Here is a 19,852-nt window from a genome sequence, read left to right as displayed (position 1 = left end):
AAAGATAGCAGCGAAGAAGGTAAAAAAAAACAAATGGCTAAATTCGAGAAGGAAAAGAACAGAAGATTAGCTAAGTTTTTAAGTAGTGATCTATAACCAGAAAACGTGTACGTCAATTAATCACATTGTCGAGCAAAAAAGTAGAAGATTTTTCAAGTTTTATCCAAATAAAACCGTATTTTCTAAAGGTTCTAGAAGAAAAGATCGTCGAATACTGTTTCATTGTTTCATGCACGTCAATTAATTACATTGCCGAGCAGAAAATACGAGATTTTTTAAGTTTTATCTAAACAAAATCATTTTTTCTAGAGGTTCTAGAAGAAAAGATCCTCAAACATTGTTTCACAGTAATGTTCGAGTGGTGAAAAACGTTATTTCAATCTGTTTGAATGGTTTATTAATGGTTTATTTTGCTATTTTCTCTACATATAAATACTATATTAAGCTTCGAAGAAGATTATATTTCTCAAACATTGGAATAAGCAAAAAAGTTCTTAAAATAAAACGATTTTACATGATCCAGTTTTCTTCCAGTTTTTTTAAGAGCAAACTTCCAGTTTTTTGAAAAATATTGACAACCCTACATGTATTATTGTCCAGGAGTGGAGAAAAGCATAGAAAACAAATTGATGCTGCTGCTGTATTGATGATGTTGAAAGAGGGAGAAGCAAAATAAAAATGCTCCAACAATACCAAGCACGAATCATGAATGGGAATTAAATTAAATAGATTCACTCAGAAAACCGCCCAATTTCCTTCACGAAGAAAATTTAGACAGCGCTCAAACCACAGAGCCTAATCCTCAACGCAAATCTTAACAGAAATACAATTTGTATGCCTTAAAACCTAACTCAGTGAAATCTATCCATTCACTGAAAACCTACCACTTTTTCTATATCAAGCCATTGACCGCTGCGGGAACTATTTGCAGATGAGTCATAACGAGACTAGTGGCATTTAGAGGGAAAGATACGCTAGCGATACATCAGATAAAATCCAGTGTTGCCGATATTTTTTTTAATGTGTTCATGATTTCAAAGAAATGATATTTTGTATCATGACCCTATTCTGTATGTGAAGTCAAATAGAGCTGTTTAACACGTTGAGCCCCATGTCGGTTCCTAGGGACTGACATTGAGTTTTTCGTTAGAAAAACGATGATCACTGGGACTGACAATTACAAAATAAGAGAATAAAAAAGAACATGGATCGTTTTCGATATTCGTTTACGATATGTGCCTACTTAATAGTTGAATGTTTGACTATTTTCTTTTTATACAATAAATGTCTTTGGGAGTGGGGACCGACACTGATATTATGCAAATGCTCTTGATGCGGACAGAATGGAAAGCGCAGCAAAAACAATCGTGTTAAACAAGGATATTAGGTGCTAAGTTAAAAAATTCCGAATGTCATTTGGAAAAAATAATATTCAAATTTTGCTTTCAACACAAAAAATCTCGATGAGTATTTGAGATTCCTCCCTTTGAATTAACAATTCTGAAATTCGGACGACTCAGGAATACAATGAAAAATGTCGTCGTTCGTCGTATGTAACATTACTTCTTCTTGGATGGCACTAACGTTCCAGTGGAACTTTTGCCTTCTCAACGTAGCATTACTTGCGTCAATTTTATTAGTAGTACTTGGTCGAGATTTCTAGAACACTAGAACGGGCTAGAACGGGAATCGAACCCGAGTCCCCGGCATGATAGTGTGGGACGCTAACCATTCGGCCACGAGAGCACATATAACATTTACATTACTTACATCTCTTAAAAGAGCAAATCATGATATCACCATATTGTGGAGCGATTTCTGGAGTAACACACACGTACATTACGATAATGCATATGAATAACACATTGTAACAATCATTAAGAGTTTAGATGCTCCCAACAAAAAACCCGATACTTGTCACTGTTTATAGAAGAAAATTGATAAAACGATAGGAGGTCGAAAGGTATGGACCATGAGTAAGATTTTAAAGGATAATGCCGGACCATAAAGTAAAAGCCTGATAACACCATTTTTTCTTCTTTGTTCACTGATACTTTAAATCATTCGATTCATTCATCTCCGAGATAAGAATCGTAGAAGACCTGGAAAGAAGCTTTTGAACAGGACAGCTGTAATTAAGCGCCGTGCGAATAGATAGAATTACAATGAAAATAGCAAATAGCCGCGAAAAGTAGAGAAATGTTCGGTTTCGAAGTGCTCGGGACTGAAGGAAAGAAGTTTGAATAGTAGATGAGTGTAGAATCTGGAAGTAGGTGAAAAGGTAGCGTGACTGCACGAATAGGTGTTTACTCTTGGGTGTAGTAAATTGTGTATACCAGTCTTCAGAAAACAAACGCTGCACTGCACTCTAGTTTAATTTTCATCAGCGCGCGTTCATAACAATCACGTATCCTCTCTGGGTACGAAGTGTACCAAATTCATGAACATTAGAGCGTCGAATGAACTCACTTGTGTGAAGCGCACCTCATTTTATACACACATACATCAAATTATAGCGCCCGTTCTTTTTTTTTTATTCTTTATTTGAGAGGTTTTCAGCCTCCTGGGCTGGTTCGCCTCTTTATCGACGGCATTGCCGCAAGGTTTCGTTGGGAACAGATTGCACATAAAATTATCACATAAAAATTGGACGTAAAAATTAAACACATATAAATCCTTTTGCGAGACATGACTTAACAAAGAACTTGCTGTTTGCTTGTTGGACCAGATGGCATGGATGTCCTCGGACCATGGCTCCAGGCCAGTGGAGAGGAAGCCGTGCCGTTGAAGATGCCGGCGTGTTCTTATTCCCCTTATTCCCCCGCCCGTTTTGTCTTCGCTCGTTCTAAGCAAAGTATAAAAAAACAGTGCGCTTCCATACCAACTGTATACGCTTGTGTGAAGGAAAACAACTCAACAGAGAAAACAAAACAGATTCAAGTGCGTAAAACAGGTAAGGTACACCGGGCAAGTAAGAATTTGGGGTAAGCTAAAACGGAAACTATAAATTTTACTAGGAATGATGGATTGACGTGATAAAAAAATTTACAGTAAACTTTATCTTTAAACCCACCTTATGATGATCTAACAAGGGATCTACAGCTTTTGACGGAAGATTACGATTTCCATCACACAAACATATGAATATGAATACAATACAAACATATGAATATGAATATGAATTGCTGTTCACAAGGTCCCACCGGGTTCTCATCAAGTTTTAGCCGGATTCGACAAGTAGCGATAATGGAATAGAGGTGATTGAGAAAGAGATGTACCCTCCAAACCGCTCAAAATTCCACTCAATTTAAATGTATTGGGGTATCAACGAAGCTAACCTGAAGAGGCTAAAAATGCTGCTTCAATGGTCAGATACTGGAAAAAGCAGCCGATGAGGTTGGACCAGCATATTGCGCAGTAGTAGAGGGCATATATCAAGTCCAAAACACGAATTTTCATTCGTGAAAATTGAAAATCGCAAAACCCATATAGTACCGTATATGTATCTTTAAACTAAAATAAATGCAGAACAATTTCATCTGATAACGCTTTAATGTAAGTCAAATCCTAAGATATATTCAATCGAAAACATAACGATTATTTAACATTTTTCGATGCATGAAGAATGGTGAATAGGTTCAAAAAGCTCGATTGGGTGATCCGTCTTTCGGAGTGGGAGAACTGCTTCAAAACTTGGAAATCATTTTTATAACACGTATTTGGTCTTCGTCTTCATTTCGAAAATCATCGTGCGCCCCAATTATGAACCCAGCAGTGAGCCTTATACATTGCTTTGTATTATCTAAATATTTCTTTTATTAATCCGTTTATTTTTACAGGCTCAGTTACATAGGTTTAAAGGAGCCAGACTCTTATTATCTATATGACCATTTTAAAAACATAATACACCGAAAATCGACAGATGAATTTGACAATTATTGATAACATAAGTTTAAGCCAGTAATATATCTATTAAAAAAAACAAAATACTTTGTCATTCCTGGCAACAATTATTTCCGTTTTGGTTTTGTGACGCTGCTCCAACGTCCGATCCCTAGTTCTCCAGTCATTCAGTCCTGAGAATTCACTCATACCCGACTCTCAGAGCGGAAAAAAAAATTGAGTTGAGCTAGGAGAAACTGAAAAAAATATTGCAATGCTCAGTTGCTGCTCCATTGCACGACTGTACGGTTTAGTGTTGTTCGTACTAACATCTGGTGGCATTTTGAACAGATATTTTCCTTGATTTCATACGACTGTAAATATATAGAAGTTCTCTGTTATTACTTTCGCAGTTTGTATTGATTTTGAAAAGTGAACACAAAAATGGTAAGTTATTGAATGCAGTTATCAGATTCTCTCTATTTATCTTTTTGCGACGTGAAGTGCTACGACATCCCATGTTTTGCGAAAGTAACGACGTAAAAGTACAATCACATATTCTGATTGGAATTATTGCACTTGGGGGAAATTATATAAACTGTGGCAAACTTTCTCCGCTGATCTAGTGAAAGTGGAGGATTGCACCATGCATTCAATTTGACATCTTTGTTCCAGTAAACGAGAGAAATGTACCAGTTTTGGCATAGAGCCAATTATTAATATTCGGTTTATTTGGAAAGTGACCGGCATTTTCATCGATGTGGTCCGCATTCATCCCTGTTATCTCTACAAATAGATTGACGTTGTAGACCTTTTTTGGTCAAAATAATGAACCTGTACTTCCGTTGATAATACTTGATTAGCCGTGTCTTTCGCATTGTTCACATGCCGAACTTATCATGGATTGAAAACAGTCGAAGCTGTACAGAAATTATTTCAACCTCAACGTCATATCATTATGGTGACCTTATTGCGTCCTCTCATCTTTTATTTGCTCTCTACTCCCGTTCAAATCGTACAACTTTTCCGCTGTGTAATAAATCCAAGCGAAACATGTGTGTTGAGTTACAGCTAGTGTTCACACACGGTCGAATTCTCACAGCTCTATTAGAAAGGCCAAGTAAGAGATCGCGACACGATGGATTTTAGCACCACGATGCGATACTTTTTATCACGGAGTAGTATTACCACAAGCGAGATGAAAAAAAAACTTATATGCACATAGTCAGCATAAAAAATGTGTGTCAAGTATCTATCTAACAATGTTTCGCTTGTTTCATGCTACGTGAAAAGTCTGAACCAATCCGCGTCGTTGTTACCGGTGCTGCCGGGCAGATTGCCTACTCCCTGCTGTACATGATTGCCAAGGGAGATGTCTTCGGACCGAACCAGCAGCTGATTCTCCACCTGCTGGACATTCCCCCGATGATGGGTGTGCTCGAGGGTGTCGTCATGGAATTGGCCGACAGTGCCTTGCCACTACTGGCCGGTGTCGTTCCAACGGCTGATCCAGCGGTTGCATTCAAGGACGTGGCCGCTGCCTTCCTGGTTGGTGCTATGCCCCGGAAGCAGGGCATGGAGCGCAAGGATCTACTCTCGGCCAATGTGAAAATCTTCAAGGTTCAGGGCGAAGCATTGAACAATTACGCTAAGAAGGTAAGTTTAATTCGCGCTTTATTACAATAATTTAGGAAAGCGATATTCTTCATGTGTTGGAAAGTGTTATTTTCAAATGAAATTTGATAAATTAGTTTCAAGAAAGCAGTTTGCCTGTGTGCAAACGAATGAAGAAAACATTGATAAGCGAAGCGAACTTGATAAGATGCACCCATAATACAATGCGTTGCTTGGTTTACACATTACATAATTATAGGTTCTGATAGAAGAATATATGATACTGAGAGAAACTCATTAATCTTGTATACGAGCAGTTGTAAATACAAGTACATCAGCCGAATATATTCGTTTTTCTCAATTTCATTCACATATTTGTAATTCTGAATCGCCCAATCGCATATGGAATCTGTATGCGAAATTGGAACGGATTCTGACCAATAGATCAATGAACCAATCCTGGATTTTCTACATTGAAAACCATAATCTGAAGCTTGAGTATGGATCTAAATTAGAAATCCGAAATTTCAATGGCATCAGAAACGCAAAGTCGAAACGGTAACTTGAATTCTAATTTGAAACGTGAAATATGTATGTATTTCTGATATATGAGTTGGAATCCGAAAAAGTTCATACATGTTATGCTGGGTAAAAAGTAAAAAGTGCCCCCAAACCAAAACAGCAGCATTATAGAGAATATTGTATAGGGTACCAAATCAATAATTTTGACTTTTTTTTAGTTATGCCCAACAGACGGGCTCTTTTGGTGGCCCCATTTTGTGTTACGTTATTTTAAACGATTTAGTATGTGTATTAATAATTAAAATCTATGAAATCATCATCTATTTTTTTATCGTACGACTGCTTCTTTCAGTAATTATGTTAAATCTGGAAACATGGCACGTATTTTATGAATAAAAACAGCAAATTCTGCGTTCTTTCTACGGACAATATGGATAGAGAGAATATTGCAGTTTAAGTTCCGATCGCTCTCAATTTTTAATACGATACTGTTTCACAGCATTCACGATTCGTCAGCGGGGTTTTTTTTTAAATTGGCCCCTCTTCAAGGCTAAATACGAATGAACTGAGGATGTTTAAAGCCTCTATTATATTAGGCTGTCAAAAAAGTCCTGCGGTATTTTTCTTGAATTTTCATTTGTTCATAAAATTAGTTACAATCATCTGTTTTAAGTCAAATATGCGCCGTTTTGTTCGATGACTTGTTCCCAACGAGATGTCAACTTCATAATACCCCTGTTATAGAAGCTCGCTTCCTTATTGGCAAAAAACTCGGATAGCCAATTTTCACATGCCTCTTTTGTGGCTAACTTCTGACTATCTAGCTCGTTCGCCATGGACAAAAACAGGTGGTAGTCACTTGGTGCAAGGTCCGGACTATACGGCGGATGCAAAAGAACCTCCCATCCGAGCTCCCGGAGCTTCTGGCGCGTCACCAAGAAGTGTGTGGCCTGGCGTTGTCCTGATGGAAGACAATGCGGCCTCTGTTTATCAAAGATGGCCTCTTCTTCATGAGTGCTACCTTCAAGCGGTCCAGTTGTTGGCAGTACAGGTCCGAATTGAGCGTTTGGCCATAAGGAAGCAGCTCATAATAGATTATTCCTTGACAATCCCACCAAACACACAGCAGAACCTTCCTGGCTTTTAATGAGGGCTTGGCCACCGTCTGAGCCGCTTCAGCGGGCTTCGACCACGACCGTTTGCGCTTCACGTTGTCGTAAGTGACCCACTTTTCATCGCCAGTCACCATCCGCTTCAGAAACGGATCGATTTTGTTGCGATTCAGCAGCGATTCACATGCGTCGATACGGTCAAAGATTTTTTTTTGCGTCAACGTGTGTGGCACCCATACATCGAGCTTCTTTGTGAATCGAAGCTTCTTCAAATGGTTAATAACGGTTTGATGACTTATCTCCAGCTCTTGGCCGATGCTACGGCTGCTACTATGCCGGTCTTTCTCGGCTAATTCAGCGATTTTGTCGCAATTTTCGACGATAGGCCTTCCGGAGCGTGGCGCATCTTCGACGATCTCTACACCAGAACGAAAACGTTGAAACCATCGTTGTGCGGTGGAAAAGGAAACTGTATCGGATCCATAAACTGCACAAATTTTATTGGCAGCTTGAGATGCATTTTTGCCTTTGTCATAGTAGTACTGTAAAATATGTCGGATTTTCTCTTTATTTTGCTCCATATTAGCGACACTATAACTCACGAACGACTTAACCAAACAAAACACTGTCAAGGACTATATTATAGCACGCAAAAACAAGCACTTTCCAACAAGCTATAGTATGACTCGATACAATGAATACAACTAGAACTACGCGCTTACAACGACACCGCGGAAATACCGCAGGACTTTTTTGACAGCCTAATACAAACCATGATCACCATTATTCAAGTCACAGTCTCGCTCAAGTCAGTAGATCTAATGTTGATGTCAAGCACAGCTGTTTTGTAGGAAGAATAAAAATAGGCACACATGCGATGTAGACTTCGCGTCGATTTTCATGCCACCTGGTGGAGAGTGCTTATGTATTTTTGCACCACATCATTTCTGCACCTGTACTGGGGTGTAAGTTTAAAATTTCGAAAACGAGAGCGTTACATTCGAGGTGCAAAGTTTTGAGCATTAATACATCTTTACCGGCAGAACGAATTGGTATGACAATCACTTTCGAAAGATAAAAGGTATATGAGCGATCTTTGTTATTTATTGACGCAAAAAACTCGAAAACTGCTTTGAAAACAAATATTGAAATCACAAAAGTCTAGAAATATGCTTAAAAGACAGATTATCTTTGTTATCACTCGTTGAATTGCACTGAAATGGATAACAACACCCAAAAGAAACAAAAACTCAAAACGACCGATGTACGACTTCGTGTTGTTTTGACTGCTTTGTTACTTCGGACAAAGGAAAGTAGCGTCCGAAGTAACAGCCGGGTGCTTAAAATCCTAATCTATACATTGGATATTTTTTGTATCGGCGAAGATGAAGAAGATAGATACGTGAACGCGATTGTTTTTGTAATGCATTCAATGATTGAAAACTAATAGCGTGCACCCATTAACTCGATTTGTTACATAGAACCTTTTCAAAAGTTACGCGAGAATTCCAAAATGGTTGAGTTTTCATGATATTACGAATATGTTTTTTTCATCAAATATAATTTTCTATAGATTTTTTTCTAACTCGAGAACAATTAGTGTTTTTTGTATTATTTTTCTCGAAAAATTACAATTTTTCAAAGTATTGGAATTTCATCAATTTCTAGGATTTAATATTTACATTTGCGTAAGAGAATCCATGCACCTATGATCCTATGATCCTTTTATCTCTCCACGCTAATAAGCTTTTGTTTACATCGAGTACCGTTATCTTTTATCCATAGAAATTGCGTATTAATTCGTGTTCAAATTCACTAGACATTAAAATTCGTACAAAAGAAGTGTAAATTATTGCATGTGGTTGGATAAAGTATTCAGTATGATTCCTTGCTGAGAGCAGACATACGGCCGCAAAAGGTTAATGAATTGCAGAATGATCGATAAGGATTTAAAAAATAATCAAATACGCTTTCAATATCCTTTGAAAATTCTCCGAACTATGGCGGAAAAGGTTTCGTATTGCGCTACCGACTAAAGGTGAATCGGAGATCCAGAGTGAAGATGAATCGACATTTGCTGTGATCAATCATACTCCGGAGTGGGCAAAGATCTGCACTCAACAAAAAAATAAAGGACCAGAATAGGGCATCAAAAATTTTGCGTGGGTTCTGGAACGCTGTAATTCTGTCATAAAATGATGCATTTGTCAAAGCAATAACTGGGTCTTGTATAGAACATTTCAAAACTGCCCGTCGATTTGCTATGCGATCGTTATGTCATGAAATATGCATAATCCAAAAAGAAAGGATAATTTTTCATTCGATTTCCAGATGGAATAAGTACACTTCTGAAATGAAGGTGAGAACTCAAATTAACATTATTGTATATATGTATTATGTGTGATATCAACACATTTCATTGCAAGTGTTGAAAAAATCCTGAACTAAAATTGTATTTGAAAATAATTTTAAACCCGCTTATTTTTATTCGATTGGCGTTTGCAATCACAATTAGTAAAGCTCAAGATCAATCTTTGAAGTTGTGTAGTTTATATTCAGATGCGGATTGTTCCTCACCTGGTCAACTTTACATTACGAGTTTCCCTGTTGGCAAACTAGATAGCCTGCATATCTTCGCTGATAATGGAAAAGTAAAACAAATCTTGTTTACTCAAAAGTATTTCAAAATTATATGAAACATGTGCTTTGTCATGCTACTCATTCCTCTACCGTACAACAACAATGAGCAACAGCAAAGCTGGTACAGCAGGGCACAGCTAGTAAAATTTGAAATAAAATAAACTTTAATGGAATTCAGGCGTAATTCAGATATTTCTTTATTTATTAGAAAAGGACAAATGTCCACGTGAACAAAGGGGGGGTAGGGGTATGAAAATGTCCACGCTTGTCCACGGAGAGGGGAGGGGGAGTCTGAAATCGTGATTTTTCTGTCCACGTGGTATGTGGACAGCCCCTTTCAGGACTACCAAAAGATTCTACTGAAGGACTATTTTTAAAATTCGATGCACTTTAGAATAATGTCCGAAGTAATCAAAAGCGAATTGATTTTTATAATTTTTAGTTTAAGGAGAGCTTTTGTGAAATTAAAAGCGTGTACAGATATTTTGAATTATAGAGATCATCGCCGATTCTCAGATTTCTTATGAACCTTTAGCCTTGAAAAAAGCCAATTTGAAAAACAAAACACGCACCATTAAGAAAGGCCATTTGGAAAGCAACGCTGCCGCTGCCATCTGGTTGCTTGCAGGATGGCTGATAAATCGCGAATGACTTTTTTCCGATGGATCAATAAATTTTCGTTAGTTTCCGGCTTAAAAAAGAGGCGTCAAAGTGCAGCGCATTTCAAACCGAATGTGAAGGAGGTCTTGATGTTGAGTGCTGCGTTCCTCGGTGAAAACTGAAGGTTAAAAACTGTACCGCAGCGGGGTTGTTGTCGATGTCGCCATTCCACCACACTCTCGATTCGGTTCGGATTTTCTGTTACCGATCTTGATCCGATTTGGGGCGTTGGAAATGTAATTTTGCTAAGAGAAACTGAAAAACTACTTGAGCATCCAGTGAGTTCAGTGTTTCAGTGTCGCTCCAGATAGCGAGTCATTACTTGTTTTTGTAGCCAACGACACCATGACTAACACGTGTTTGTGGTCCCTCTGAAAAAGGTTGAGTACCACTGCACTATATGGTTAACCATACGATCTATGGTGAGAAGCGTACTATTTCGTTTTTGTACGTCATTATCTGTAGCTTCGGCTAGAATTTTGAAAAAATACTGAAAGTGTATCTTACTAAGATGAATCGAGAAATGTTGTCAATTTTCCCAAAGTCTACGATTTTATTGTATTCGTGAATTAGAAAGGTAATAATAAGCTGCCAGGGTAAGCATGTAAAAAGCGCTCCAAATCTTATCACTACCACTGTGCAAAATATTGAAGAGCATTTCAAATAGGAAATTTTGGTCCAAAATCCGGATTTTGAGCGTTATGTAATTTGTTCACCACGCATAGTGAAACTTGTACTGCAGCCCACTCTCACTCACTTTGGGATGAAACGAGACGAAATAATACATCGCTCACTTTGACAGTAGTGAAATTTGTACTCACTCACTTGTACTCAAGACAATGGATATTTCTGTAAAGTGTCAAATGGTGTCCGCATGTACGCTATCAGCAGAAAGACATCAAATATCTCCTATGAAACACCACTGTTTACCGGGTCGAGGAATCGACCTGGAAATTAAGCAAATGCAATGATCGTTCGTTAATTGGGCAGAAAAATCAACGCAATTATCTAATTTTACTCGCCTTCTGGACTGCAGACAGTAAAAGCAATACTTTAAACTGAAGTTGACGGCTGTTATTGATACATAACTGCTTTGCAGCCCAGTTAACGCACGGTCTGTTGAAGATAAGTCCAGTGAAAGATAGTCCAGTTAGCGAATGACTGCTGTATATTTTATCAAACTCAAAAGACCTTTGCTTTCTTTGCACTTTTGAGAAATGTTTCAAAATGAAGATTTTGCATCGTAGTTTAAAGATGAAAATTCGAAACCGAAAGAGTACAAAAAAGAATCAATTCTACAAGTAGTAATCAGATGTCGATTTTTTTTATTTCACACATTCAAATCCACGAAGAAAATAAAATCATCGATTGACCAAAATAACAAAAAATGCAGACGGTGAAAAAATTGGAAAAAATGTATTTCTCAAAACATTTTGAAAAAAAATCATAAATATCAAAAATACATATGTTCTTTAAAAGTAGTACTGTGTCTCAAAAAAATAAATTTAAAGTTTCTAAATTACAAAATACAAAAAAATGTACCGTGGAATACACGTTTTTCACCATAGCTCTTACAGTGAACCATATACGGATTCAAAGAAGATTGTCAACATTTCTTATTTGGTACTCTATTCAACATTCAATATAATGCTGGTAATAAGGTCTGATGCACTTTTTACAGGCCCTTTTAAATAACGAATACAATAAGATTTAGGGACATTTTTTATGCCATTTGTTTATTTATTTGGGCTCATTAGCATTTTGGTTGTAACAGAGCCGGATTTAATACAGCCATACCTTGATAGAAGGCAACCTCGATATAACGTAACTTTTTAAGATGTCTTAGAATTTAAAATGAATAATACAGAAATAGTTTTTGGAGTAGTAATTTTCCAAAGAAATAAGTACCGTAAAAAGGGGATAGCATTCGTACATTCAGCTGATTGAAATGATCAGGAAATATGTTTATCAATTCGTGTGTTATTTACAGTTCACTACAATTTCTCTTATGAAAAAGGCATGCCTTCAATCTGATATTTTTGGGCGGTCTTTCCACTTGGTATTATTATGGCGTTTTTTGAAGTTTTAGCATAACTTCGAACATGTTCCAATAACAAAATTCAGAGGAATTTCCATTTGGAGACAAAGCAAGTCAAACATAGAAACTATAAAATAAACATTGATAGTAGAGATTAAACGGATATCCGGCACAACCGGTCAATATTTGCTATCCGGCCGGGTACCGGATAGTGACCTACTATCCGGTCGGATAACGGATAGTGGAAAAAATCCACAATTTGTCATTACCATAACATAAATCATAACAAAATAGCCCATTAGCTAGCTAGCAGAGCATAGCAAAATCATTTATCCATAATCAAAAAATAAGGTCTGATTTTTGTAAAATTGAATTAACATTCACTCATAACACTAATTTATGAACAGTACTGAAAATTACTCCGTGGAAAATTTTTAAATTTTCAGAAGTTGGTGATGACAACCGATTACTCTTTGCTTCGTACATCTGGCCAACTTCAGATAACTATCTTCACTGTAATACTACAGTAAAACCTGTTTTTGTGCGGTTTTATTTGTGCGATTTTTTTTGTGCGGTGTATGAAAAGAAGCATATTTGACGAAGTTATCGTCCATTTAGTTTTCTCCGATGGTTCATAGGCATTTCAGTGCGAAAAAAGCATATTTGCGTCTCAATTCTCCACTTCTGAAATCATTCCCCTCCTCTCTTCAAATCCTCTAAATTTTTCTAAGTTTTTGCATGACATGATTCCTAACAGCAACACGTTTCGACATGCAATCAAAAGCGCAAAACAGCCACGCGCAACCGAAAAGGCAAAGTGTCCCATAACAAAGCAGGGAAGCAGAAGGAAATTGAACGGTGAATTGCGTGGATTTGAGTTATTTTCTTGGGCGAAACTTTATTTATGCGATCCCTATCTACCGTACAAAAAAGTTTTTTTCAAAATGTGTACCGAAAACGATTTTTTAAAGCTGCTGGTGAAGTTTTGCACGATTTTTATGCGACTTTTTTGTGCGGTCCCTATCCCCCGCACAAAAAAAGGTTTACCTGTACTGCTAAAAGCTAAAAGACAAACTCGAGCAGTCCTTGTCCTCGATTGACTGCTTAGAGTTTAATGACCACTTCATTTGCCACTCCGTTGAAACAGTCCCAAAAGGCGTGTCGGGAGTTTCGTGTATAAGGTTTGATTTAGTTTCGTCTCTTTTGATTCATTTACAGGTCTTGATGACGACGAAAGTAGTTGAATCTTTATCAGAAAAAAACCCCGTTGAAGATTCCTTGCAGAAAACTCTATCAAAGGATATCCATTCGAAACGGAAAATTCATGCATGGTTCATTATTTTTATGTAAAAATTTGTTTATTTCTTCTAAAATGTAATCCTTTATTAGCTTCATGCACACATGGAGTGTCTTTCAGTTTCGTATTCGCAAATAAAAAGCCGAATATCCGGCTATCTGGCCTTGAAGCTTGCCAGATATCTGGTATCTGGTATTAGGCCAAGCTATTATCCGTTTCATCACTAATTCACACAAATTTCATTTCAATTTTTTCAGACCTTTTCCTCTACTTAAAACTGATCTTATTTGTGTACGAAAATTATCTTCAATGGGCATAAGAAAGGTTTATAAATACTGCTGGTGATAGAAAATTAGTTTTAGCGCATTTTTGAGCAATCATGAACAGCTTAGCATCAATCAAAAAAACAATTTTGTTTTGCTTCGATATAACATAACTCGATATAACGTAACGAGAAAAAAAATAAAGTTGCCTTTTATCGAGGTATGACTGTATAATACATGCTACATGTTTTATGGTAACTATTAATTGTAAATTACACAGTAGCCATTTAGGCGTAAGAGTATTCTTTCTGTTCTTCCACTGTTCAGTAAGACCGGACAGCGGAGACAGTTGATATAGTCATTGTTGTATTATTAAAATCACAACAGCCCGATGTTTCTTGCAGAGCAATTTCAAGCCGAGCTTGTATGGATGAAGAGCGACCAGGACTCCGACACCGTGAATCGATCTCCATCGCTTATGATTGTTGCGTGGACATAGTTATTCTATAACAACAGAAAGATGATCAATTGAGGTTCCTAAGTTTTAAATTCACGATCGATCGGTTAATAAGCGATCGCGCAACTTGTGTGACTACTAACGAAATGAACAAAATTGAGGACGGTGAAAAAACGAAGATATGTGCCGCGCAATGCTCAAAAATTTCAAAAAATAACATTAATCAAAACAATACATGCGGACACATTCAAACAATTTTTCAGCTTTAGACATTTTTTTAATTTAGACAAATTAGAGCTGGGTCACAAAATTAAAAAAAAAAACAAAACTTCGAAACACCAAAAAATATAAGAAATATATATTTTTTTCGTACCACGCAATGCTCTCAAAACTCTGAAAAAACACACATCTAAAAAAAGGACAAAGGAACACATTCAAGTACAAATTGAGACAGTGTTGGATCTCAATTTTTCAAAAAATAATTCATCCATTGAATCTCTGATGATTTTTTTATAATGTCGATTCCGTTGAGAATGTCGTAAAAACCGAAAAAGTATATTTTTCACCATAGGTGCTATGGTGAACCATATAGGGATTCGAACAAATTGTCAAAATTTCTTATTCGGTACCCTATACAATATTTTCCATAGTGCTGGTGACACTTTTTAATTCCTTACCCAGCCAGGCCCTTTACCCCGAACACGCTGTATACAGTACCAGACATTCGCTTAGCCGCATTTGAAAAAAAAACTTGAAACACTTATTTGCTGTAGTGATAGTATATTTAAGTCAATTTTATTGAAAGGACGTGCGTCACAATCACACACACACACAAGGCGGCATCGGTGGATATAAACATTCAAACCTCTTTTTTTCCCGAGACATACGTTTAGCCGCAGGGTATAAAAATCGAGTTTTCGCATAATCACCAAGCCTTAATCTGTGTAAGAAGTTGGTCAGATTAGTGATTTACGTAGAATTTAAAGGAATGGGAAAGGTATTCTATTCACGGAAGAGGGACGGAAAATAATAAAGATATTCAGTGAACAAAAGTTTTCTACTCTCTCGATCGTAACAAAAATTGGTCGATCTGAGAAAGTGGTACGGAATTTCTTTAAATAGTGCCAAAAATATGTATACCAACAAATGGTAACACCAAAGTTACTTTGCGTCTTAAAGGTCGAATAAGACACGAAGCACCCAGGAAACGATGTCCTGATCATACATTAAGGCAGAATCGGTTGTTCCAGTAACGAAGAGGCATATTGCGCGCATCTTGAATGAGTCACCATATGGAAGAAACTTCATGGGAAGCCGAAACTGACCGCCACCCATAAGCAGAACCATTTCATTTTCGCCCGGTAATACATGGAATTTACAACTTCATCTTCCAAGCCGTTGTTGGTCCAAACATCCATGGGTACAGGCCATCAGGAAGAACATATTGCCCGACACTGTGCTCATGTGGGTCCCCGGACACAACGGCATCGCAGGGAATGAAGCGGCCGACCGGTTTGCCGGAATCGGTCACACCAGACCATTCTTCACTCGGGATGTGCCGCTTGACGATGTGAAGTTGTGGATCACCAACTCTTTCCGCACCTTTTGGACCGAAAGGTGGTTTGCAGAGGGGGGGAGGCAGTTCCTCAGAAAAGTCAAGGGCACGATTGTCAGGTTTGACGATGTTAAAGGAATGAGAGAACAACGAATCCTGTCCAGATTGAGGACCGGTCACTGCTCGGTCTCACAAGGATTCAATAGAGGACCCTTTCATCTACTCTGCGACCTCTGCCAAATCAACAACTCCGTCGAGCACTTCTTGTGTGGTTGCCCGAAATTCGATGCTCTGCGAAACCTGCATGGAATCAGCGGGAGTGTAGGAGACATCTTGAAGGACGATCCAGCAAGAGTAGCAGCGCTTGTCTGCTACCTAAAAGATGCCGAACTATTTTTTAAGATCTAGCGTCTGAACAATGGATCAGTCAAGAAGATCCTTGTTCCTTCCCCTCCACGGTGAAGGAGAATAAGAACACGTCAACATCTTCAACGGCACGGCTTCCTCTCCACTGGCCTGGAGCCATGGTCCAAGGACATCCATGCCATCTGGTCCAACAAGCAAGTTCTTTGTTAAGTCATGTCTCGCAAAAGGATTTATATGTGTTTAATTTTTATGTCCAATTTTTATGTGATAATTTTATGTGCAATCTGTTCCCAACGAAACCTTGCGGCAGTTCCGTCGATAAAGAGGCGAACCAGCCCAGGAGGCTGAAAACCTCTCAAATAACGAATAAAAAAAAACATGGAATAGAAACTAGAATGGAGAAATATTGTATTTTCCGGCGAAAAAAGTTCAATTTGGATGGTCCGGACTGTTACAGTTGCTATTGGTACAATTTCAGTCAAAGGCATGACGTGAGATCGAAGCAAAACTTTGGGGGCGGAAGTTTGACAGTGTGCGGAGCCGTTTCCTATCACAGCATGCTTCTCATTTGTTTCATTTTCACCCGAATGATCTCCGAAAAGTATCTTCAATTACTGGAGGATATTTTGATTGGCCATATTGAGAATAACGCTACCGAGGATGTCGTTTTTTCAGCAGGATTATGCATAGATCCACGTTTTCAAGCAATCGAAGGCATGGTTTGCCGAGAAGGACATTCCGCTTCTTGAATGACCTGCTGGCAGTCGATTGCAATCAAATAGAGAACCTATGGAGAATCTTGGCCGAGATGGTTTATGCAAACGGATGACAATTTGACAACATTTCCAGTCTCAAGGCTATAAACTTATATTTCCAGGAATGTTGGGCTATAACCAATATGGCAACACTTTAAAAGCTGTCTGACTCGATGCCAAATTGAGTTTTCATAGTGATCCGAAATGGAGGTTGACATACTAAATATTAGCTATCGATTGGACTCGAAATTTGCCGCACAAATTTTCTTTTATTGAAATTTTAGGATGCGGCTAAACGAATGTCCACCCTGATTCCACATATTTGAATTACGTGGAAAACAAAAAGTGAATTTATACTTTTTTTTAGAATTAATTCGATGAAAATAAACAATAATCGTCTTTTATGAGCAAAACTGTACAAAGAATTGACTTATTTTTAAAAATAGGGTGCGGCTAAAGGAATGTCTACCACTGTATTCGATAGCCACATCTTTGATAAGAAACAGATTGATAGATCTCAATATTTAACGTAAGAAGTTTTTGTTCTCTGTTTACGAAAATTGGAAAAGTAACAACTATTATGTTTGAAGCCGATGTCATACCCTATATTTTTTTCCATCCGCAGGACGTCAAGGTGCTGGTGGTCGGAAACCCAGCCAACACAAACGCACTGGTCTGCTCACACTATGCGCCTTCGATCCCGAAAGAGAACTTCACCGCAATGACCCGGTTGGACCAGAACCGTGCCCAGGCCCAGATTGCCGCCCGTCTCGGGGTAGGCATTTCCAAGGTGAAGAACGTTATCATCTGGGGTAACCACTCGTCCACCCAGTACCCGGACGCGAAAAATGCCACCGTCGAGCTGGATGGAGCCCAGAAGAGTGTGGTTGAGGCTGTTGCCAACAATAGCTACCTGAACGAGGAATTTGTTGAAATCGTACAGAAGCGGGGTGCAGCCGTTATTAATGCCAGGAAGATGTCCTCAGCGATGTCTGCGGCCAAGGCTGCGAGTGACCATATGCGCGACTGGTTCGCTGGCACCAAGGATGGTGAGTATGTGTCGATGGGGGTCGTTTCCGATGGCAGCTATGGAACTCCCAAGGACATCGTGTTCTCCTTCCCGGTGCACATCAAAAGCGGAAAGTGGGAAATCGTACAGGGGCTCAGCGTCGATGATTTCGCTCGTGGCAAGCTGGACGTGACGGCCAAGGAGCTGCTGGAGGAAAAGGAAGAGGCCATGGCTGTGTGTGCCTCGGATTGACTAACTAAATTGTAAAACGGAACGTTTGTTGGAACATGAAGAATTAAGCATTTGTTTGTTACGCATATTTTTAATTTTGTTTCTCCAAAAATTTTGTTTTGCATTTTACATTGCACTCACCATTGTAGCAATTAGAAAAAAGTACACTAAAAAAAGAAGATATTATCACATCTATTGAAAATTGTGAACAGAATTGATAGAAAAATGTGTGCCCTATAGAACAATTTGTGCGAGGGGAAAACTCAACTGAAGGCTTACTTCTCGTGTTGTTATTGTTTATGCCTTGTCCGATTTGATGCAAATGGATACAATTTAGATGAAGAGAAATATATTTTTATAATTGAGTAGATATCACATTCCATAAGTGGTTTTGAATGGCTCGCCAATAGCAAATGGTGGACATAACTCAACATCGGTTGAGAATAATCCGCACCGCGGATCATCCGCTTGCGTATAATCGAGATTCCACTGTATGTGAAAAAAAAACAAACAATTTATCATCGAAGATCAGTATACCTTATCTATGACAATGAGAGTTAGACATTTCATCTCACGATGGGTACAATGCAGTCTGCCGCGTTGTAAGTGATTTGAATCTAGAAAGAATGGTTCGTTTTTTCGGTCATACTTTATGCACATTTAGCCTCCAACCGAACATACACGCGATATGCAAAGAACAGAATGTCTTTCATTGCTAATTCATGGAAGTGATGAGAACAGTAGCGAAAAATTTTCAATGTAGCTACGTTCTGCTCTTTGCTTAGAGCGCTACGCAGTAAACACCGTTAAATGCTGGGTCCATGGTCGAATCATCATTCATTCGAAAACTGCGGTCTTCCACGTACAGATGGTGTTAATTCCATCCAGTAAATTCATGGCTGTAGAGAGGTTGTCACATTTTGACCCACCTGGCAGTATGTTAAGCACCTTGATTTACACCAGCTTGAGAGTTTGGCAGTTCTCGCGAGCAGGGCCCGAAATCTTCGAAGGTGAAAAATGAAGACCGAATCTACTCCCAGTAGGTTCGCTCCGGAAAAAGTAGGTCCGCTTCGGCAGTCACCGTCAACAAAAAAATGACTTGACTAGAAAATGAATTGACTAGCGTTGACTAGCGAGGATGACTGGTGAACTAGTCCAGTCAGTGGTTATTTTCACTGACTCGACTAATGAATACAAATCTGCCTCTTCATTCAACTGCCTTCAATCCACATTTCCATTTCACCCTGACACTAATTTTGTACCCCCGTATGCAATCTTATTGTACGTCCATGTAAAGAGGAACGAAAACTTGATTCATGATGCAAAAAAGTAGTTACCCCATCAATGGACGGTTTATTTTCTACCCATCGTGAACCCAAACCAACGAACTTAGACATTTATCAAGTATGCTATAAAGGTCCTCGCGTTTGTATTAGTATTAGGCGTGCAAA

At 38.4% G+C, this 19,852-nt stretch overlaps 1 protein-coding gene across 1 annotated transcript; it reads left to right on the top strand.

Annotated features, from left to right (window-relative positions):
* Positions 1–4,156: 4,156 nt before the first annotated feature.
* LOC129777358 (malate dehydrogenase, cytoplasmic) lies at positions 4,157–18,749 on the top strand. Its single transcript, XM_055783598.1, has 3 exons — positions 4,157–4,329; positions 5,176–5,538; positions 17,787–18,749. Exons 1-3 carry the CDS (start codon positions 4,327–4,329, stop codon positions 18,420–18,422), a joined length of 1,002 nt encoding a protein of 333 aa, XP_055639573.1. The 5' UTR covers positions 4,157–4,326; the 3' UTR covers positions 18,423–18,749.
* The last annotated feature ends 1,103 nt before the right edge of the window (positions 18,750–19,852 follow it).

This window comes from Toxorhynchites rutilus, chromosome 3, assembly GCF_029784135.1.
Source record: "Toxorhynchites rutilus septentrionalis strain SRP chromosome 3, ASM2978413v1, whole genome shotgun sequence".
Taxonomy (NCBI): Eukaryota; Metazoa; Arthropoda; class Insecta; order Diptera; family Culicidae; genus Toxorhynchites; species Toxorhynchites rutilus.
The sequence above is the reverse complement of the archived record's forward strand: the minus strand, read 5'-3'. Positions and strand labels throughout refer to the sequence as shown.